The sequence below is a fragment of the Drosophila nasuta genome, chromosome X, assembly GCF_023558535.2.
Source record: "Drosophila nasuta strain 15112-1781.00 chromosome X, ASM2355853v1, whole genome shotgun sequence".
Lineage (NCBI taxonomy): Eukaryota > Metazoa > Arthropoda > Insecta > Diptera > Drosophilidae > Drosophila > Drosophila nasuta.
Genome location: NC_083459.1, coordinates 5,845,279 through 5,868,704, shown reverse-complemented (window position 1 = coordinate 5,868,704; position 23,426 = coordinate 5,845,279). Strand labels below are relative to the sequence as shown.

Below are 23,426 nucleotides of genomic sequence, written 5' to 3'. Positions count from 1 at the left end.
TGTGTGTGTATATTTATGTGTATATCATATTCAGAATATATGTATAGAGCATGCATTTCCATTTCCGACTATATTATGTATGTATATGCCTCATAAAATTTTGCTAAGTTCCCAAATCTTGGCGAACCCCACTTAAATCTATTATTATTTTAGTATTTTATTATTTTTCATTTTCCATTTTCCATTTCTTCTTTTTTTACAATTTGCAAATTTCGTGGGTAAACTGGAAAAAATTGTATGTGTATTATTATATTATCTGTGACTATTCCAACATACACAATCTCATCTATTTCACACAATTATAAAAAAAAAACATATTCGTGTCGTAGAATTTGGTGAAACTGTTGCGAAAGTGAAATTCGAAACAGTCAACATTCTAATTCTTATTTTCATCAATATTATTTGTTGTTGTTTTTTTTATTTGTTGTTTGTAGCTTGGCCAAGTTGCTTGTTCAAGGGCATCTAATAATTTCGCTAATAATTTAGTGTTTTGTCAATTGTCAAGTTTTTTTTTGTTTTTGTTAAATTTGTATACTTAAATTTGTCAAATCTTTACATCGATTTCGATTGCGATTTCGATTTCAACGAAAAAGACTCCAAAATATCTCAATTCAAAAAATATGCATTGTTCTTCGTTATATACTTAATTTGTTTTTGGGCATTAATAAATTTCAACTATTAAAAATAAATGCAAACAATTTAATTTAATTTAAATATAATTAATTTCGATACGTTTGTTTGTTTTAGGTTTTTCTTTTTCCTTTTTTTTCGAGTGTAAATTTCAATTTGTTTTCATTTCGTATTCAGCAAATGTTGCGCATATGTGTTGGGAGAGGGTTTTCTTTTTGTTTTGTTTGTTTGTTTGTTTTGCAAAAATTGAGAAATTTAGTGTGTAAATATTTGAACTATATAGTAGTAAGTATATATATGTATATATGTATGTACGTATAATAATATAAATATCATTTGTGGTTTGTTTTTGTACTTTGTTAGAAATTCACGCAGATATGCTGAGAAATTATCCAACCGAGTCCTTGTCGCCTCTTTTAAACAAACCGCCCAATTGAGGAAACAAAATGCCAATCCAATTACCATTTACCCAAAAGCAATCAATCAATCAATCAATGAATCAATCAGCCCCAGCCTAACTATAGCCAATACTTTTGCACATCTCTATCTTATCGAATCGATTATCGATAGTCTTCTTATGGAACTTAAATGTATTTTTGTAACATTTTCTTAATCGTTTTTTGTTTTTCGTTTTTTTTTGTTTGTTCGTAATCCCGAAGAAAAATAAATAATAACTTTATATAAATTGCACATGATTTTTGTTGTTTGTTTGTTTTTGTTGTTAACTTACAATCTATAATAATAGTATGTATATTGTATGTATATGAGAATAACTAGGACCATGGATCATACTATCGGAGCTGTAATAATTGGTCAAGTTGTCGCCTTACGTGAGTATATTCGAGTGTGTGTGTGTGTGTGTTAAGATATTTTTTACAATGCTAAGTATTTGCAATTGGCACATAATTACCAACAAAGTCGAATCGAAAGAGATAAGAACACGTACAGATATCATTTCTTTACATTTCATGTTGTTGTTGTTCTAGTTGTAGTTTATTGCACAGACGATCGTGCGGTTAACAGCGCCTTAACAGCGCCTTAACAGTGCATTAACAGTGGCGAGAAGAAAACAAAAATGAAAAATGCAGCTTTTTTTTAACTAAACCATTAACTAAGTATTTGTTGGTGTTTTTTTTTATTGAAATCAAAACCAAGATAATTGCAAGCAATCAAATTAAATCAACATAATCGTAATGATAAAAATGTTAACTTTTAACTAAAGAACTAATTGCATTTTGTTGTTTCTAGTTGTTGTTGTTGTTGTTATTACAAATATTCATACTTAATTCATTAGATTATTTAAAAAAAAAAATTTTGGGTGAGAACACAAAGAGAACGAATTAAATGTTTATACGAGCGCTTTTCGCAGCTTAGAATTAATTTAATAGTGCGTTGAATTTCAGCCTAATTACGGCTTAAAACAAATTAAAAAAAAAAACACTCTGTATATAGAATAATTATTACAAATATTATGAATAAAGAAACACAATGTTGGTGATGGATGTTTTACAACTATAATTACAATTACAATAATTACGATCAATAGTAATAATAATAGTAGTTAAAGTAGTAGTAATTAGGTGTAATGACCACAAATAAAATATGTATATATATAAGAAAAAAAAAACGTTAGGCAAAAACAAATATATGTATATAAAAAGAGACGACGATTTTCTATTAAGGCAAATTAGAGGTTAACAGCGCGCAACGCTGCTCAAAAAAGAGTTAACATAACATAAAGCTGCTAAAGGTTGCAATTCAATTTCAATTTCCATTTCAATTTCAATGCAATCGACGCCAGTGCGCATGTGTGTGTGTGTGTGTGTGTGTGTTGGATGTGTGTGTGTGTCTAAATTTAAACTCTACTTCGCTAAACTTTTCTTCTTGCTTACAATCTTAATTCTTTCCTTCGATTTCTTCTTTCAATTGTTCATCATATTTTCATATTCAATTTCATCGCCGGTTTTTGGCTTACATAAAAATTACATGCGAAAAAAAATATTCATTAATTTATATATATATATAATGCTATTATAGTATTGGGTTACATCTTCTTTCATTTTGTTCAGCTTAAAATTAGCAATTAGCAGTTTTGCATAGAAATATTTTTGTTTTCTTTTCTTTTATAATGTAATATTTATAGTATTTTTTGCATTATTTGTTTTGTTTCATTGTTTTGTTTTTTTTTTTTTTTTTTTTTTTTGTTGTTTTCTTTTGTTTTCACTTGATTCCATCTTGGGGCTCTGCCTCGATTTTGTTGTGGCTGCCACAAAACAAAGAAAGTACAATAATAATAATAATAATAATTATGATAAGTAGTATAAGTAGTTAAAAAAAAATCAATTTCACTAAATTAAGTTTAGAAACATGAAATAATCTGACCACACAGTGGGGGAAAGGGGAAAGGAGGAGGAGGAGGAGGGGGTAGAGCTTAGCCGGCTGATTATTGTTGTGAATTGTGTTAATTATTGTTGTTGTTGTTGTTGCTTAAAATTAATTTAACAGCTCAACGGTTCTCGCTTTCTACCTCACGCTCGCTCTGTCTCTCTTTTTCTCCCCCGCACCCCCTTCGATCCTTCACTTATCTCTCCTTTAGCTCCACGCTGTTGTTTCAAACAATGCTGGGCGGAGGGAGGGATGGGGGGTTGCACACTGTGGGCGTGGCAGTTGCATGTTAAGTGGAAGCAAACAATTCGCATACAAAATATTTGTTAGAAGAAATACAAAATATATAAACAGATTTGTTGTTGTGGTTGCTGTTGTTGTTGTTGTTGTAGTAAATGCTGTCGATAGAAATGAGTGGGCGGAGGGGGGGCGTGACGCTTAGGCAGCTGTATCGACCTCCTCGACAATGTGGTTGGGCGACACTTCGCTGGGTGGTGCGGTGGTTGTTGTTGTGGTTGCTGTCGCTGTGGCTGCCGCTGTTGCTGCTGCTGCAGTCGTTGTTGCTGTTGCTGTTGTGGCTGCTGCTGCCGTGGCTGCGGCTGCTGCTGCTGTTGCAGTTGCTGCTGCAGCAGAGTTGTTGCTGCTGCTGCTACTGCTGTTGCTGCTTGTCGCCGTCGTCGTTGTTGTTGCCTTGACGCTGACTGCATTGAATTGCGGCGTCGCTGCTGCTGCAGTTGCAGTTGCAGCTGTTGCTGCCGCCTCGGGCGCAGTTGCATCGCCAGCTGCTGCTGCTGCCGTTGCATATGGCGAGCTCTTGAGCTTGCGTGCCTCACGCTTCTGCTTACGCTGTTGCATGACCAGACGCAGCTGGTCGAGCTTTGACTTTGTCTTCAGATTCGCCATCTCTGCCACACACTTCTGGCACATGTCGCCACCGTTGTTGCTGCTGTTGCTGTTGTTGCTACCATCGCTGCTGCGATAGCGGCACATGCAACCGTTGTTGGTGGCCAGCGTTGAGCTGGCATTGTTGCTTGCATCTGTGCAGCACTTGGATGCTGTCGCTGCCGTCGCCCCCTTTCCATTGCTAGCTGTTTGCGTGTAGTGTCCGTTGCATTCACCGTAGACGCAGCTTCCTCCGCCAGCGGCGGACAATGCTGCTGCTGCCGCTGCCTGTTGTTGTTGCTGCTGCTGCTGGGCGCGACTGTTGCACTTGGCACAGTTGTGGTGCTTGCTCGAGTACTGCAGCGACAGAGAGAGAGAGAGAAAGAAAAGAGATGTGTGTGTGAAAGAGAGTCTTAAAGAGCAACTTGAGTAACAAACAAACGGGGAAGAAACACCTGAAGTAGGATCAAGGTGAGAAGGTATTAGGAAAGGAAATCTGTTAAAAGTATGGCAACAATTAAGCAAGACAAAAGAGATCCTCAAAAGTAGAAACATGCAATATGTAAATGGGGAGCAAGATGAAGTTGGAGTGAGGTAAACGACACGTCAAAGGAGAAAGGTGTTCCTTAAGCAAAATGTAGTAAGGAACTAAGGTAGTAAGGGGTAAGGTAACAAGGTATTATGGTAGTAAGGTTCTAGGGTACTAAGAGGCTAAGTTACTAATGTACTAAGGTACTAAGAATCTAAGGTACTACGTAGTAAGATAGTGATGCAGTGAGGTAGTAAGGTAGTGAGGTACTAAGAGACTAAGGTACTAATGTACTAAGGAACTAAGGTACTACCCAGAAAGATAGTAAAGTACTGTGGTAGTAAGGTAGTAGGTGGTAGTATGGTAGTAAGGTAGAAAGGTACTAAGGGACCAAGAGACTAAAGTACTAAAGAACTAAGGTACTAAGGAACTAAGGTACTAAGGATCTAAGGTACTACGTAGTAAGGTAGTGAGGTAGTGAGGCAGTGAGGTAGTAAGGTAGTGAGGTACTAAGAGACTAAGGTACTCATTTTCTAAGGAACTAAGGTACTACCCAGAAAGACAGTAAAGTACTGTGATATTAAGGTAGTAGGTGGTTAGGTAGCGTGGTAGTATGGTAGAAAGGTACTAAGGAGCCAAAAGGCTAAGGTACTAAGGAACTAAGGTCCTACGTAGTAAGGTAGTAAGGTAGTAAGTAAGTAGTAAGGCGGTAATACATTTCTGTATAAAGGTAGAAAGATAGTGAAGTACTAAGGTAGTAGTAAAGTACTAAGGTCGTAAGGTTCTAATGGTAGTGAGGTACTAGAGTAGTAAGTATAAGGATACTAAGGTACTAAGTACTGTAGTAAGATATTAAGGAATTGAGGTTAGAAAGTAGTAAGATAGTAAGATACTAAAGTGGTAAGGAAGTAAGGTAGTAAGGAAGTAAGGTGGGAAGCAAGGTAGTAATGTAGTAAGTTACTAAGGTAGTAAAATTGTGAGGTACTAATAAGGGTAGGGTACCTAAAGCAGAAAGGTACTAAGGTAGTCAGAGTGTGAAATACTAAGGTAGTGAGATAATAGTGTAGTAAGGCACTAATGCCGTAAGGTACTATGGCAGTGTAGTACTAAAGTACTAAGTATACTACTATGAGTAGAAGGGTGTTCAGGTACTAAGGTAGTGAGGTAAGAAAGTAGTAAGGTAGGAAGATACCAAAGCAGTAAGACAGTGCGGTAGTAAAGTAGTAAGTAGTTGAGTATTAAGGTAGTAAGGTAGAAAAGTGATAGGGTAGCAAAGTACTAAATTAGTAAGTAAAATACTAAAGTAGTGAGGTAGTAGTGCAGTAAGGTACCAAGATGCTAAGGTAGCAAGGAAGGTAGTAAAGTACTAATGTACTGAACAAGTAAGACACTATGGCAATTAAACTAGGCGAAAAGTACTAAGAACGCAAGTCAGCAAGTAAGAAGGCAGGAAAACTTAAAACATAGAAGAACGGAAGACTGGAAGCAAGAAAAGAAGTATAGCAAGAAACATGGAAAAATTAGAGAACATATAATAGAAACAATAGCAAAAGCGGGAAGAGTAAGAAAAATGGGTAGCTAGCAACGATCTTTTTTCTAATAACTTGGCCCCTCGATTTGGGATTGCAATTGTTAAACTTACCAGCTTGTTGCGTGATGTGTGATGCATGCCACCAGCAGCTGCAGCTGACGATGCGCCCGCTGCCAAGGCAGCGAGGCCATTTCTGCTGCTGTTCGTCGAGGAATTCGCAGAGCTGCTCGACGAGTTGGAGACGCTGTTGCTACTGCTGCTGCTGCCGCTGCTCGACGAACCCGGCGCCTCGAAGCTGATGCGTGCACCGCGACTGTATTGCGGTGTGGCACTCAACAGATCGTTGAGTATGTGAATGACCGTGGAAATGTCGCGCTTGGGACGTCCAAAGCGATCCTGCAACGCGGGATTCAGAGTGCCCGAGAAGGTGCCCGAATAGATGCCCTTGCCGTGGTTCTTCATCGACTCAATCACGGCGCCAGAGCTGCTCTTGCGGGGCGCATCGTCGCCACCCGAGCTAGAGCCAACGCTGCCAGCGTTGCCGGCACCAACACCGACGCTGCCGCCGCCGGATAAATCGATCTTGTTGGTGAATACCTCCTTGGAGAGTTTGCGCAACGTTTGCGTTAAATTGCGTGACGCTTCGGCCAGCGTGCGTGTATCGGAGACAGCCAGAGAACCGGCATCATCCAGTTCCGACGACGACGACGAGGAGGATGAAGACGTTGACGTTGCGGAGGAGCTGCTTGTGTTTGAGGTGGAAGTGGTGGCGACTGATGTCAACTCTTGTGGCTTCCGAGCAGCAGCTGCAGCGGCGGCAGCGGCTGCAGCAGCAGCAGCTGCATGATGATAGTGATGGTGATGATGATGATGGTGGTGATGATGGCGATGCTTCGAGCGTGTCACCGTGATCGGGTTGTTGACCGTCTTGTGCAGCGAGCTGCTCCCCATCGACGACGACGACGACGACAAGTTCGAGGCGCGCGTCAAGACGCCCGAGTTATTGGCGAGTGGCGCCACAGTGTTGCTTGATGTTGGTGGCGTTGATGTGGCTGTTGCTGATGTTGTCGCTGGCGTCGAGTTGAGCAGTCGCTTGCAGAGGCATGAGGTAAGCTTGGCCGCAATCGGATCCTGTTGGCAGCTGCCACCGCTGCTGTTGCAACTGTTGCTGTGGTTTGTTGGCGCTGCTGCTGCGGCAGCTGTGGAGGAACTAGCTGTCGATGTTGTTGTTGCTGCTGCTGCTGTTGACCCATTTGCTGCTGCTGCTGTTGCTGTGCCCATGTGCAAGTTCTTGATGGCCGTCGTTTTGATGGGACTCGATACGAGATTCGAGAGCGATTTGATTGGGGACTGCTCCAACAGTGATTTAACGCCACCAACTGCAGGTGTCCCACTTGCGGCTGTCATTGCTGTTGCTGTTGTGGCTGCTGTTGTTGTTGTGCTGGCAGCTGCTGCAGCTGCGGCGGCGGCAGCGGCTGCGGCAGCAGCGGCACGGGGAGCCTGCGTCAACGCAATGCTCTTCACAATGTTTTGGAGGCTCTCGTAGTCGCGTTTGCTGAGGAACGAGCTCAGATCGGAGCTCTTGATGGCATGTCCATGGCCATGGCTACGACTCGAACTGGAGGAGCCAGAAGAGTTGGAGGAGCTAGAGCTGGAGCTGTTGCGTGTGGCGCTGCCAGAGCTGCCGGCGGCCACAGCCGAGGCGTTGTGGTGATGATGATGATGATGGTGGTGATGACTGTGACTGTGCTGCAAACTCGGATGCTGTTGGCTGTGCACATGTCCGTTGCCCAGACGCAACGATGATCCACTCGACGATGACGACGACGACGACGATCCGCGATGACTCGATGAGGAGCGTGTGCGCATGTGGGAGCCTGATGGCGCAACAGCAGACGCTGAGGCGGCGGAGGCAGAGGCGGAGGAGATGGAAGAGGCGCTGACATTAGTCAGGCTCGAGCACGCGTTGCCACTTGTGGCAGCCGGCGGCAGGGCAGCGGTGGCAGCTGCAGCTGTGCCGCCACCGGCGGGATTCACGGTGCTCAACTGCAGCTGGATGAGCATCATGTGATCGCCGAGACGCATGCTCAGATTGAGCGGCGTCTTACCGCTGAGGAAGTCGTTCACCTGCGAATCGTTGAGCGATTCCAACGCTTGCATCACCGTGTTCTCTGGTCGCTGGGCCTGCGAAGGAATAAGAGAGAAAGGAATGCGGTTAGATAGGGGAATTAATAACTAACAAGAGATCAATGTTATAGGTTAATAGAGAGCTCCCTTCTTTTTCGCTCTCTCACTTTTTCTCCTACCCTCTAAGAGAGAAAAGAATGTTATTAAATAGGAGAACTACTAGTGAGCAAGATATCAATGTAATAGGATAATCTGTAATATGGTTTAAGATTATTCATATTCTATTTCTCCCTCTCTCGCTACCACAAGTCACCTCATCTTATGCTTCAGACATCTTTCATCTATCTTCCCAACTATTTAGGTTTGCTTTGTTCATTCCCTACTCAGCTTATTCCCTGTTTTCCCCGCGCACTTTTCCCGGATACAATCCCTCCCCCTAGCTACCCCACTAGCCCCCTCGACCCAGTCTACAACTAATAACAAAAAAAAAAACCCGCCCAACGCCCAACCCAGCGATTTGTTGTCGGTACGTGATTCAATGCGTCGCCTTTGTGTTGTGATAAAAAAGCAGCTACTGTGGCGCAGCAGCAGCAGCAGTAGAGCCGCAACAATGTGGAAATTACGTCAGATGCAATTACTATCCAAAACAATGTACAGAGATAAAAGATAGTCAGCAAGACACGAGACAACAAAAGGGGGAAAACTAAAGCTACAGATATTGAACAGAAGAAAGTTGAGTGGGGCGAAGAATGTAGAGAAAAGTGTGTGGATAATAAAGAGTAAAGAGAAGGGTTTGGAGAGGAGAGGAGACAGTGGAGAGAAGAAAGTGGAGAGGAGAGAATGTAGAGAAGAAAGTGGAGAGAAGAGAGTGGAGACGTCAACAAAGGGTATATTATAGATAGTAGAGTGTGATAAGTGGAGAGATTTGAGTCGATAAGGATTGTAGAGAAGATGGTGAAGATCAGAGAATGTGCAGAGAAAAGTAGAATGTGAAAAGGAGAAAATCGGGAAAAGAGTATGAAGAAAAACAATGAAGGGAAAATAGTGCGGAGAAGAGAGTGGAGAGAAGCATTTGGAGAGATGTACTCGAAAGAAAATTAAAAATGAAGAGTGATTAATAGAGCGACAAAAGTGCAAATAAACTAAAAAAAAAAAATTTTTTTAAGATATCAAGAAGAGAGTGGAGAAAACATAATAGTGAAGTGATGTCTCCGAAAATCTGTTACAAACACTTGCATAAAGTGGTGCTACCCCCTTTGCGATTACACACACAGGGTATCGGAAGCAAACAATAACTGCCACTGAAGCTCGAATTGTATTTTAAAGGTCTGGGTTAATTAATCATTTTCATTGCAAGACGCGCACAAAGACGCAACTGCTCAATCGCTCTCCCTCGCTCCCTCTTCCGCACTCTCTCTCTCTCTCTCTCTCTCTGTCCCTCTCTTCCTTACACCCGTTTCCCCCCTGAGTGCCATGCAAGTGTTAATTTTTATTGCCCGCTGACACACTGACCCAATAATATTTTTCAAATTTTTCAGCGAGTTTATGCAACACAACAACAAAAGAGGGCGGGGGGACAGCAGGTGTCGCTTTCCCTTTGAGCCCGCTGGGGACAGAGGTGAGTGAGGAGAGATGAGAGGGGGGCGGGCGGTGTCAAACGTTATGCAACATGCCCCGACTCTTCTTCTTCTCCGTCGTCGTCGTCGACGTCGTTTTCTTTCTTTGCCTAGCAACAAATTCGTTTTCTTGTTTTGTTAATTTAACTTGGCTCTGAGGCCTATTGCTTGTCGTCTTTGTTGTGTTGTGTCTTCAATGTTGTCTGCGTTGCTGTTGCTGTCTTGTTGTTATTGTTGTTGCTGTTGTTGTTGTTGTTGTTAAGTGTACCAAGGTCAACTGACGTCGCTGCGATTTGTCGCCAGCGGCGCACGCAAATTACGTCATGCCACACTGCGTCAACTTCAGAGTCGAAATCGAAAATTTTTAATTTAAACGCAACAACAACGATGACAACAGCTGCTTCAACAACAACAACAACAATAACAGAAATGAAAACAAAGGCGGCCAATTCAGTAATTTATTAGCTGTGTGCAAAAAAATATTGTTTGGCTTTCGGCTTTAGTTGCATCTCTCTGTCTCTCTCTCGCCACTTGATCATCTGCTACTCTATCGTCTCTCGCTTCGCTTCCTTCTCACCTTCTCACCTTCTACTCTTCTCTCTACACACCATCTCAATTTTGTTAGTTGCTAACAGCATTTCTTCAGCTCTCTCTCCCTCTCTCCTTCACCTCCAACTAAACACGCGTGTTGTCTCGCTCGCACCGACACCGGTTTACAACGGAAAAGCCGCTGCGCGTCCCACTGAGCTCGTTACGCGTTTACAATAGCAACAACTGCAAACTGTTGCGATGGTGAAGAAGAAGCAGAACAGCAACAACAACAATAACTGCTAAACTTATTGCTAACAAAGTGCGAAACCGCAATGTCACGCTCTCTCTTTCTTTCTTTCTTTCATTTATTCTTCTCTTCTAAACTAATTCGTCTACACTTCATTTTAGTTCTTCAAAGCATCTTGAGATGTGTTTCCTTATCGACAAAACAAGCTGAGATATCATCTCAAACTTTACTCTTATATAATCAGCTCTTTATTTATAATTGCTCTACACTCTTTTCTACATATCTTTGCTCTCTCTCTCTCTCCCCTCGATATATGCATTATAGACTGCTAGTCAAAAAGGTCACAATATCGCTGTTAAGGTTAAGGCTGTGATTCATGAACAGCATGTTTTCATATGATAATTATCCATGATGTTGAATAGTGGTGTTGGAGACAAAAGATTAGATACGTTAGCGTAATCAGATACCAGATATTACTACCTACCTACATAGTTGCATATATTATTCGTATCTATAAGAAACTCTCCAGCGACAGTTTGACATTAATTGCAGCTAATTTAATGATTTCACAAACAGTGATAATTGCAATTGTTTTGTATTTTTTCACTATAAACGATTTATGCAAAACGGCATTTCATAAATAATTGCATTAGTAGATTTACACACACACAAAGACAATTTTAATGCATATTCAAATTGTTGTCACAGTTTGAAGCACAGTTGTGGAACCACTGCAAGTAGTTTAAGTAGTGCGTTCGCTTTACAAAGGCGGCGCCACTTCACGAAACGAAAAATCATATAACAAAGCACGACAAAAGTGTGTGCCCAATGTGCATATGAATGTGTGTATATGTGTGTGCGTGTGTTGACCATGAAAATATTATTTTTTATTGCGTAGCTTTTAAACAGTTTTGAAGCTAACACACACACACAGCACACACTTCAAGTCAGTGCACAACAACTAACGTTTTGTTGCGATCGTCGTCGTCAGTTGTGTTGAGCAAATTGAATTGGTACCACAAAACTGATAACAATACTCTCAGTTCCCCTCCCCACCCCTTTTAGGCTAGCGAGCCACCCACTCTTTAACTTATTAGTTGGCACTTTATAGTGCAAAAACAACAACAACAAGAACAACAACAGCGAAAAAAGGGGCAAGCACAACAAAGAAGAAGGCAGCTGGCGCCATCGATCGTCAGTCGCAGTGTTTTGTTTGCCTTCGTTATCTAAGCAGCGACGTCGCTGCCGCTGCTGGCGTCGCTGCTGTATCTCTCTCTCTCTCTGTTGCTTTTGTGGTGGACTGCCGTTAGCTTTGCACTTGCTCAAACATGCCAGCCACAGTTTGAGCAGCACTGGCCTGCCGGTAATGTGTGCTCGAATGCGTAACCGGTTTACTACTTGGCTTTGGCTTGGCGGCTTGTGTTGGCTTTCCACTCAGCCAAGTCAAGTCAAGTCAAGTCAGTCAGTCAATTGGCTTGGTGTCGTAGAAATGATTGTAATTATAAATTATAATTGCAATTGCAACATGCGCGGCATGTGCCGCATGCGGCAAGCGGTTGTCTCTTGTTGCATGTGAGGGGGGAAAAAACGCTATTTACAGCTGTTTCATTTCCAAGTGTTTCACGCAGCTCAATGCATCGGTTTATAGCTTTTGTGCTAGCAGGTTTCAGCTGCACATCTTTTTGTTCAATTTTATTATAATCCCGTTTCAAATTCCATCAAATATCAATTCTAAGTCTATTGGCTTAGCTGTGTTTCATGTTTCACTTCCATTTCGTACCAGTTTCTTTTGTTTCTGTTTTTCATGTTCAGTTCTATTTGCATCCCATTTCATTCCCATTTTGTTTCAGACTGCGAGTCCAAATAAAGTATATCAAATCTAAATACTATCATGTTTCACTTCCATTTCGTACCAGTTTCATGTTCAATTCTATTTGCATCCCATTTCATTCCCATTTTGTTTCAGGCTGCGAGTCCAAATAAAGTATATCAAATCTAAATCTTTTCATGTTTCACTTCCATTTCGTACCAGTTTCATGTTCAATTCTATTTGCATCCCATTTCATTCCCATTTTGTTTCAAGCTGAGAGTCTAAATAAAGTATATCAATTCTAAGTCTATTTATGTTTCATTTTCATTTCGTACCAATTTCATATGTTTCTGTTCTATTTAAATTTTATTTGCATTGCGTTTAATTTCCATTTCGTCTCCTTGCAAGAAAGCAAGTGTTAATTCTAAATCTAAGCAATTGGCTTGGCTGTGTGTCATGTTCCACTTCCATTTCGTATCACTTAGTCATCTCATTATCAACGGAGAGTAAACAAAAAATCACAGCAATTTGCTAGATAACTGTTTTGCATTAAAATGCAGCCCTTGAACGGAATTTCCAGTCGAAGGGGAATTTTTTTGTTGCTTATTTTTATTATTATTATTTTGTTTTTTTTTTTTGTACGAAAATAACTAAAACCTGCTTGGCGATTCGCTTAAAGTTTAAACAATAGCGCCGTGTCATTATATCGAACTTAAGTGCATAAGTACGACGTAACTTACAAAGGAAACTAGACTGGAAATAACTGCGCATTTGGCAAAGCCGAATAAGAAATGCTCTTCAGGTTAAATCATACAAATTTGCAACAAAACAAAAGCTAGAATATAATCAAGAAATTATGCAATTAAGTTAACTGAAAATGTTTTTTCATTTCTATTTCAAATTATAATTTATATTAATAAGTTGGACTCTAACTTTTGTAAAAAGAATTCTTTTATATGATTCTGATTTCTAATCAGAATAATGTATTTTATGATTTCATTAGCAATACAAAAAGTGCTCAAAATTCCATATTCAATTCTGTTACTCATGCCAAGAGCAATTAAACTGAAAAAAATAAAACTAATAATAGCAATTTGTAAAAGGCACAAGCCAAACACAAGTGACTTTGTCACATTCGAATTCAAGCGAAAAAGATACAACGACTAATCATAAACAAATATATATAAAGTGAAGTTATAGATTGCTGATTCATTTCGTTTGAAAGTGTGTATTCGACAACACTTAGCCAATGAACAAAAAAAGTAAAAGAGGTATGCAAATAGATTGCAAAAATAGATTTCAAAGTTCCAACACCAATAATGTTATCATCATCGATATTGTAAAGAATTTCTTGTGCTACCTTCAAGTGAAGAAAGTTCTTGCAGATAAAGCGTAATAAATATAATCAGTTGATGTCAAGTATTTTATGAGTCATGCGCTAAAAAATATCTCGTATAGAATTCCCAGTTATTTAACATAATATAAGTGTCGAAATGCGCGTGTTTAGTTAAGATTAGTTAAGCCAAAGCAATTTCCATTCATAAATGACAAAGTATTGCAGAAATCTAAAGTTGCAGTTAGTTATCTAGTAAAGCAACTCCCAAAGCAACCCCGTCATAATAATTATCAATGGAAGTCTCAAAGTATTTCTCATGCTATTTCACACACGAATGCTATAAAAAGAAACGTGTTTTATTTCCCTTTACACTCTATATAGTAGACGCAGTCAACCTCTATCGAGTAAACCCCCACACTCTATTCCATTCCATTCCATTCTATGAGTATAAAGTGAAGTAAGCTGCAGTGATAAACCGGATTCACGGAAATTGTTGGAACGTTGCGTTTCCGTTGCGGCGCATGCCATCATCTTCATCAAGTAGTTAACTTTGTTGACAACGAAGAGACCGAGAGACTGAGAGAGCGAGAGAGAGAGACAGTCAAGTGTGAGCGAGAGAGCAAGTTGTTCTTGTCGTGATGTTGATGATGATGATGTTCAGATGCTGAGTGTTTGTGTGTGGCCACCTCAAGCATTGATAACGTAAACGTATTGCGCAATTCAGCAAGCGTCAAGCTGACAAAAGTCATCAAGACATCAAGTTGTCAACCTGTCAATTTGTCATATTTCGCCGATAAGCATCAATTCACACATAAAGAATTCCGCTCAGGTAGCTGCAACAAGAATATACCCTACAACCTGCACTGGAAAAAAAAGACAAAATTCCAAGATCAAGAATATTCGTCTTAAAAATTGAGTTCTTGAAATCTTGAATCTAGAAATTTTGTTTTTCTTTTTTTTGAGAATTTGTTTCTTGAAGTGGTCTGAAAACAATTTCATAAAACTCAGTACATTAGTTTAAGAAACGCTAAAATAAAACCAAAAATTCTAAATTTTAGGTTTGAAAAATTCTGTAATCTGTTGAAAGATATCAAGATTTGAGTGTTTTCATAGCTCAGTTAGTCGTTCTCAATTGTACTCTAAGAAAGGAGATCCCGAGTTCAAATGCTTCTCGAATCGATGATAAATAATTCGTAAGAAAAGTGATCAACATAAAACTGAATGCTCAATCAAAAACTACAACATAATAAATAAGTAGTATACAAAAAAAAAACAATCTAATATAATATAATATATATAATATAATATAATATATTTGTGATCTTCTAATAAGATTTTTGGCTTATAAACTATAAGATTTCTTTTTTCCTATTAATAAGAATTTGGTGGTTATATTAAATGTTTCTTGAAATCAATATGTGTTTTCTAACATTAGGATTTTTAGGTTCTTGACGAACTTTTCAGACCAAAAGTCTTGATTTTAAAACTTCATTTTTTTTGTTGTGTAGTCTTAACACGATTTTTTTTTTAAATTTTAAGAATTTCAGGATTTTTTTTCTTCTTATTAAAAAGAACTTGGGGTTTACGTTAAATGTTCTTGAGATCAAGCTGTGATTTTGAACATTAGGATTCTAATTTTCACTAAGATCAAAATCTTGACTTTAGAACTTGTTTTTTCCTGAGTAGTAACATTTATCTATTTCTATTTCACGATTTTTGCTGCAATTTGTAGAATTTCAAGATTTTGTTCTTCTTATTAAATGTTCTTGAAATCTAAATTGGTTTTCTAACATAGGGATTTTAATTTTCGCTGTCTCAGTAGCCTTAACATTTATGTATTTCTATTTCACGATTTTTGCTGAAATGTTGAGAATTTCAAGCAGTTAATCCATTTTATATCTATAGCTGAAAAGAATCTGTTGTTGATGTCAATATTGTCATCGACTGCTCATCAGTTGTCGCTGTCGCCTCTAGGGTATTTTGCAACAAAGAACTAGCTTGGCCATTAACCTGTTTTGGATCTCTTGTCTTGAATAGCGTTTTTTTTTTTGTATTGGTTATAAAGCGGACTTCCTTGGCGCTTTCTTCATATGCCAATATTGTGTGTTTTTATAGTATTTTCTGCTGAAATGTGTTGTTGCGCTTTTTGGCCAACATACAAAGGACACATAAATTCGATTGGCCACACCTACGACCGACGTCGTCGTCGTCGTCGTCGTCGTTGTTGCTGTTGCCACTGCGTTGGTTTTTTGGCTTTTTATGAGTGCCGTTCGTCGACTGTTGACTGCTTGGTTGTTGCTGCTTGCTGCTTTGTCTGCAGTTGTATCTCTTTCTCTCTCCATCTCTGTCTCTCTGGAGCATCGTCATCACTTTCCTTCTGCAGCGCGCTCTCATCATTGTCATAATTATTATTATTATTATCATCATCATTGCTTGTGTGCTGATCATTGTCAAAAATTTGCCCTTTGTCTCAGCAGCAGCTGCTTTTGTCGTTGTTTTCCTTTTACTCCTTCTCTTCTTTTGTGAGATACAAAAATATAATTTGCATAAATCTATGCGTATTCCCACACACGCATAAATTACGCATACGCACAGTGCAACAGCAACAGGCAACAGGCAAAAGCAAAAGTAATTAATTTGACAAGCGATGCCAGCGCATCATTTAAAACACATAAATAATAAATGTGCATAAAAAGAGAGCAGAGGCGAAGGGGTAGCGAAACAGAGACAAAACACTTGCTTCAGTCGGTCATGGTGCATGCCACCAGCAATTTAAAGACAACACAACACACACCCCCTTTGATTGTTGCTTGATTGCACTTCAACAATATGCCAAAAATAAAATGCAAAATGCAAGATTCAAAACGAAATTGAAATTGAAATGATGATGACAAAACAAAGAACGAAGAACGAAGAAGCAAACGTTGTTCACACAGCGGGTGCGAAATTTCCATGCGGTCAAGTGAACTTGCTGAATCACCTGTTGTTTCAGGTGTTTCATTCCACACGTTTCACCTGTTATTCTTACTATTAATAGTGCTTCATTCAATTTGTTACTAACAGAAACAGTTGAAAATACAGTGGTAATAGAAAATATTCCACTAGTTCCAATTCCAATTGTTCTGTATTCCAATTCCATTTCGTTTCGTTGCACAGCCAACCACTACACTATAGTGTTCCATTCCATTCGATACTATCCGAAACAGTTGAAAATTCATTGGTAATAAAAATTACACCACTAGTTCCAATTCCACTTCGTTTCTTTGCACATCCAACCACTACACTAGTGTTCCATTCCATTCGATACTATCCAAAACACTTGAAATTTATTGGTAGTAGTAAATACTCCATTGGTTCCAATTCCATTTGTACCTTGTTCCAATTCCATTTCGTTTCTTTGCGCACCCAACCATTCCATTCCATTCGATACTATCCGAAACAGTTGAAAATTCATTGGTAGTAAATACTCCACTAGTTTCAATTCCAATCGTTCCGCGTTCCAATTCCATTTCGTTTCTTTGCTCACCCAACCACTACACTAGTCATCTAGTCATCAAAAAAGTCTACTATATCACGCCCACATCTCATCAAAACATGCCACCACAATATGACAAATATCTCGCCAACAATGCCATGTCGAGCGTTGCCAAAGTGTTTGCTTAAGCGTCTCGACTGCATTCACAATAAACTCTACAAAATATGATTATTTTTAATAGCGGCTGAAACAATTTTTTGACATTTTTTGGCCGCCGCCTCAGTCATCGTCATCGTCGTCGTCGTTGTCGGCGACATTTAAGTTGACAAGCAGAATGACTCGGAGACTGAGCATCTTGAGAGATAAAATTGGAACAATATGTAAATATATATCGCAGCAAACAAATTGAATATTTGTGTGTGTGTGTGTGTGTATGCAAATGGAATGAAATGAAATGGAATAGAATTGAATTAAGTGGATTGCGAGTGTATAAGTTGTGTTGTGTATTTATAAGACAAAAGAGTCATAAACACTTTTACTTTTTGCTTAGGCAACGATAACCACAAAAGCTGTCAGAATGCGAGAGAGCGGGATCAGAGATGCTTATGATGATGATGATGCTGACCCACAGCGGTCACCTTGTCATCGTTGTCGTTGTGTGTAATTACTCAGTTTGTCAATAAATCAAGTCAAGTTGTCAACCTGTCAGTTGTTAACACACATTTCAGTCGGTGGAAAACCGAGAGCGGAACGATGGAATCGGCACCTGTCCAATTTTTGCAAGCAGGCGGCAGCTACCGAAATCATTTCATTCCTTATTGGAGTAGCCGCAACATGGCGCTAATTAGGAGCAACAACATGACAGCCCCAAAAAAAATTACAAAGTGACTCAGCAGCAGTCGCACTTCAACCCCACTCGAAACAGTCAAATCGAAACAGAGAGAACACAACTCAGATCAGAACAGATCAACGATCACAGATGATGATCATCATACAACAAAACAAAAAGTGAATGTTCACATTAGGACAACGCACAGGTAAACGTAATGAGAAGCGAAAAGAAGAGCAGCAAAAAAGTTCTCTCCACACCCAAAAAACACAATGAATAAAGCGATCGGATTCTGACAGTCAACAAAACGAATATAATATCTTATAATAATATGCTAAAATAAAGTCAAAAATATATCATATAATAATTTGTTAAAGTAAAGTATTTTCTTTTACAATACAATTTTATTCCTTATATTTTTATTACCACAGAACACACGACATAAATGTGTGTAACAAAATAATCAACAAAATTCCTGTCGACTTCTCACCTTTCTGCAACATTGGCAATTGGCACCTGACATTGAACTCTCCTTCTCATTCTTCTTCTTCTCCCCCCACTCTCTGATGCATTATTCAATTATTTAATTGTTCAATACTCTACATATCGAATGACAACCTTAACTCATAATATTTTCTGATCTCCTGCTTTGCAGCAGAGTATTTTGTGTATCGCATATTTTATATACACAAAATTCTTGGTAATTGTTTTCAAATTTTTACATATTGCACAAAAGACGCAAATTGTTAATTGGCTATTTAAACATTTGTGCAAATGTGTGTATGCATCTCGTTTACGTATTTTTTTGTTGAGTCTCTCATTTTTTTTTGCATTTAATGATTAATGAGGAGACAAAGACAAAGAGATGCTTAATAGTAACAGATAGAGAAAAATGCAGGTGAACATCATTTAGGAAATTAGGAGATGAAGTTTAAGCTGAATTTTCGCAGGAATTAAAAAAAATAATGCATGAAAATTGAACCAGTTACTATCTAAGATATTGATCGTAGTTCAATAAAGAAATCGCTTAAGGTTAAGAGTAGGAAAGATGTAGAATGAATAGCAATAGCTCTTCACTATAATTTATGGTAAGAAGAACCCAGTCAAAGGAAAACTAAGGAAATTCCTATTGAAATGGTGTTAAAAAGCTTAAAGTAAAAGCAAAGGAAACTGTAATGAAAGGTATTGCATAAAGAAACCCCTTAAATTCAGAAAACAAAGTAAAAGCAAGACAAAGATAAAGTCAGTGTTGGAAATTTAATGAAGATGTAATGAAAAGATATTGAAAAGGAAATCGAAATCATAAGTAAACAATTATGCTACAAGGCATTAAAAACTAACCCAACTGAATAATACTCACAATAAAGATAAATCTATAAATCTAAATTCAGAAATCAAGTTAAAACGAAGACATAGACAGACGGAAACGTAATGAAGGGTAATGAATAGGTAATAAAAATGTATTCCAAAGTTAATCGAAAGCTTAAATGAAGAATTATGATACAATGGATTAAAAACTAAGCTAGCTGAATAATAATAAAAATAAAAAATAAAGAAAAGTCTACGAATCTAAATTCAGAAATCAAGTTAGAAGCAAGACAAAGATATAGACAGTGCTGGTAATGTAAGGAAAGGTAATGAAGAGTAAATGAAAATGTATTCCAAAACTAATCGAAATGACAAAATTAAGCTAGAAGACATTTGAAACTAACCCAGCTGAATAATCAAGAAAATAAAGAATAAAGCAAAACCTATGAATACAATTTCAGAAACAAAGTTGGATGTTAACTACCTGCAAGATAAAGATATAGTGAGATATAGTCAAGTGCTGGAAATATAGGACAGCAAGCAAACCCGAATTCTAAAGATTCTTGCGCTAATCTTTGTGGAGAATACAAAGAGAATTGTTTCGTAGTTGTTCGTTGTCGTTGTCGTTGTTTTGTTTTATCAACGCAAATTTGCAAATTGTTATTTTAACATTTTTGTCAGGGGCACAGCACATTTAACGGCAATTGAGTGAGTTGTTGTTGTCATGGTTGTTGTTCTTGTTGTTGCTGTTAATGTTATTGGTATTACTGTTCTTGTTGTTGTTGTTATTGTTGTGACAACAAAAAAGCTTTTGTTTGGTGATTCGAACAGCAGCCAGAAGCCAAATGCAAATAAAGACGAAAAACGTTTGAACCAAATAAAAACAATAATAATAATTATTACTGCACATTGTTGTCGTTGTTGTTGTTGCTGTTCTTCTTTGCTTTGCGTTGTTTTTATGGATTTTCGTGCACGCCAAAATATTTCTTTGTTCGCCTCACGAAAATTGCATGAAATTTTATACAACCAAGCAACACACACCTAAAACTGAACGCGAGAGAGAGAGAAAACGAGAGAGGGAGCGTGAGAGAGAGAGGCGGCAACATTGTTGCTGCATCGCAAAAACAGGCAAAACATGCCACACACAGTTGCAACTGGAGCTGCCAAACTTGTATACGAGCATGTGGAACGTTTGGAATTGGAACAGCTTTTCGAAACGCGAACGCAAAACACCAAACACACATTTTTCAACATGTTCAGCAAAAAAAAAAATTCCAATTCCCCAACAACTTTTGCGTAAATTTATTGCTCTCAACTGAACTTTAAACAAAAATTCTACTAAATTTATTGTCTTTCAGCAGTTTTTTTTTTAGTATTTATAAAGTTGCTGACTTTGGAGTTAATTTAGTATATTTGTGAAAGAGTTCAAAAGTTTTTTGTTTATTATTCATTAAGTTGCTGATTTTGGTATTTGAGTTCGGAAGATTATTTAGTATTTATCAAGCGGCTGACTTTTATATTTTTTTGTTATTTAGTCAGTTTAGTATATTTGTGAAAAAGTTCTGAAGTTTTTTTTTGTAGAATTCTTAGTTTCTGACTTTAGCATTTTTTTAACCAAATTTAGTATATTTGTGAAAACGTTCAAAAGTTTTTGAGTATTTATCAAGTTGGTATTTGTTTCGAGGACAAATTAGTATATTTTTGCAAGAATCAAGAAGTTTCTTAATATTCTTAAATTTGCTGACTGCTTTTTTTGTATAGTATGTAGTATATTTAGTATATTTGTGAAATATATCAGAAGTTATTTAGTATTATTAAAATATTGCTTGTAGTATATTCGGTATATTTGTGTATATTGTGTATTGATATACATTTTCTAGAATTTGCTGATTTTGGTATTTTTGTAGCAAATTTAGTAAATTTGTGAGATTATTCTTAGTATTTCTGTAGCAAAATTAGTATGTTTGTGCAAAAATTATGAAGTTGTTTACAAATATTTTTAAAGTTACTAACTTTGGTATTTTGTGTAGCCCATTTAGTATATTTGTCAAAGATATATTTATACCCAAATATAAATAAAAACAATTTATTTTTGTTGTTAAGCACATTTTTGACTCGAAGCTCAACGCAACGAAATTGAAATGCAGAAAAGACGCTCGATCAAAGTGCTGATCCTATCAATGATCATATTTGGAGCAAAGTCAAATTGCTTGACGAATCATTTCGCAACAAGTGTCCCTCACTTGTATTGTGTTGTGTTGTGTTGTGTCTAGACTCTCATGAGACGGCACGTTGAACCAATTTCAGATTCACAAGAAAACTGTCAACGCGACACATGAAGCATAAATGTTTAACAAAAAAACAGTTGAAAAACGACAGCAAAAAAAAAGTGTAGAAAAAAAAACAATAAGAAAGAGTAGAAATAACAGAGACAAGAAAAAAACAGAGAAGACAAAACATGTCTCGAAGAAATAGACAGCAAAAAATAAAACGAAACAGATCATGAGATATGGGGCAAATATTGATAAAACTCAGAAAGACAGAGACAGAGACAGAGGTGGCAACAACAGCAACAACAAATTGTGTCAACAGATAATGTGGCTAATAGCAAATGAACAATGCGGGGCGTGGCAACTTGTTGCGCATCTCTAACGCCGCTTCATCATCATCATCCAGTTTGTTGCGGGGCACATGTTGCAATGTTGCTAGCTGCCACACACACACACACACACAACGGTAAATGAAAACGGTGCGCGGCAACCAAAAGTGGAGCACAAAGCGCTAAAAAGAACGGCAAAATGGGAAAGAGGCCAATGGCAATAGCAACAGCAACAGCAGCAAAAGTCGATGGAAAATGCAAACAACGTTTGCCACAAAATGTGGCAGATACAACATACATATAATAGTGTTGCACATTACACAACACAACAGCACAGCACAGCACAGCAATAAACAGTTCTATGCACATTTAAATCGCCAATTAAATGCGCCTAATTACGCTTCATATTTTGTGCAATTACTCAGCCAATTAAATGGCAAATTTCAAAATTACTAAATAAATACATTTATCACATTTTGCATTGCTTACCTACATACTATATATTATTTTCATATTTTCAAATGCTGCTCATTAATGAAATTGCAAAGTTAAACAGCAATTCTGTATAGATTAAAATATATTGTGGGGAAAAGGATTTGTTGCAAAAGTTGCTGAAAATTTACTAATTGGAAAATTGCAAAATTAATAAACATCAACTTTTTGATATACATATTTTCAATTGCAATCGGGTTTAAGTTGATTTGGCTGATAATATAGTATATTTTTGGACTCTATAGTATATTTTGAAAGTACATTTTTAGAATATTTTATATTTGATTGAAAATTTCAATTGAAATCCGGTTTTAGTTGAATCTGTTATATTTTGTGCAAATAAATATAGTATATTTGAGTATCATTTGGTATATTCTTTAGTATATTTTAAGAATAAGCTAGCAAGTATCTCACAATCGAGCCTGAAGCTTTCTTACTTGTTGTTTATAGTTTTCAATTTTAGTAATAAAAGATTTTCTTCAAAAATAGCTAAAATTAACTGACTTAATTTTACATAAAATATATTTTCATATATTTTGAAAAGTTTCTATTGCGATTTGCTTACTATAAAATGAGGTTAAGCTACGTTGCAATTCATGAATAAACTACACAACGGGCTAAAGTTAATCATCAATTGAATATCGATTAAAAATCACTACAGATTTTTGAGAAAGATTTTACATTTTACTGGGCAAAGGTTTTCTTCAAAAATTACTGAAATTAAGTGGCTGACAAATTTCCAATTTACATAAAATATATTTTCATATTGGCTTACAATAAAATAAGGTTAGTCTTATTAATGAATTACCCAAAAGTGCGATTAATTTTTAGCAGTAATTGAATATCGATTGAAAATCTCTAGAGATCTTAGAGACTTGTTTAAATAGTTGCTGAAATTAAATTGTTGCTAAACTTAGTCTTAACTTTTTCTAAGTCTAAATTCTTTTTAAGAAAAATAAATTCTATTCATTTTAGAAGACTTGAAAATAGTTGTTTCCTTTTTAAGCTACCCTCGAAGCATATCTATTATTAAAGTGACACAATCTTTGTGCTACGAATATCGAATATCGAATATCGAATATTGATTGTGATTTTGATG

The 23,426-nt window shown here is 37.5% G+C and overlaps 1 protein-coding gene across 1 annotated transcript in view; it reads right to left on the bottom strand.

Annotated features, from left to right (window-relative positions):
• Positions 1-325: 325 nt before the first annotated feature.
• LOC132797248 (midnolin homolog) overlaps positions 326-23,426 on the bottom strand; it is a 45,320-nt gene continuing 22,219 nt past the window's right edge. Inside the window, exons 3-4 of the mRNA XM_060808876.1 lie at positions 6,069-8,141; positions 326-4,254 (exon numbers count right to left, since the gene is read on the bottom strand). Of these exons, the coding sequence (XP_060664859.1) occupies positions 3,454-4,254; positions 6,069-8,141 (2,874 nt within the window). The 3' untranslated portion in view covers positions 326-3,453. The remainder of the gene's footprint in view (positions 4,255-6,068; positions 8,142-23,426) is intronic.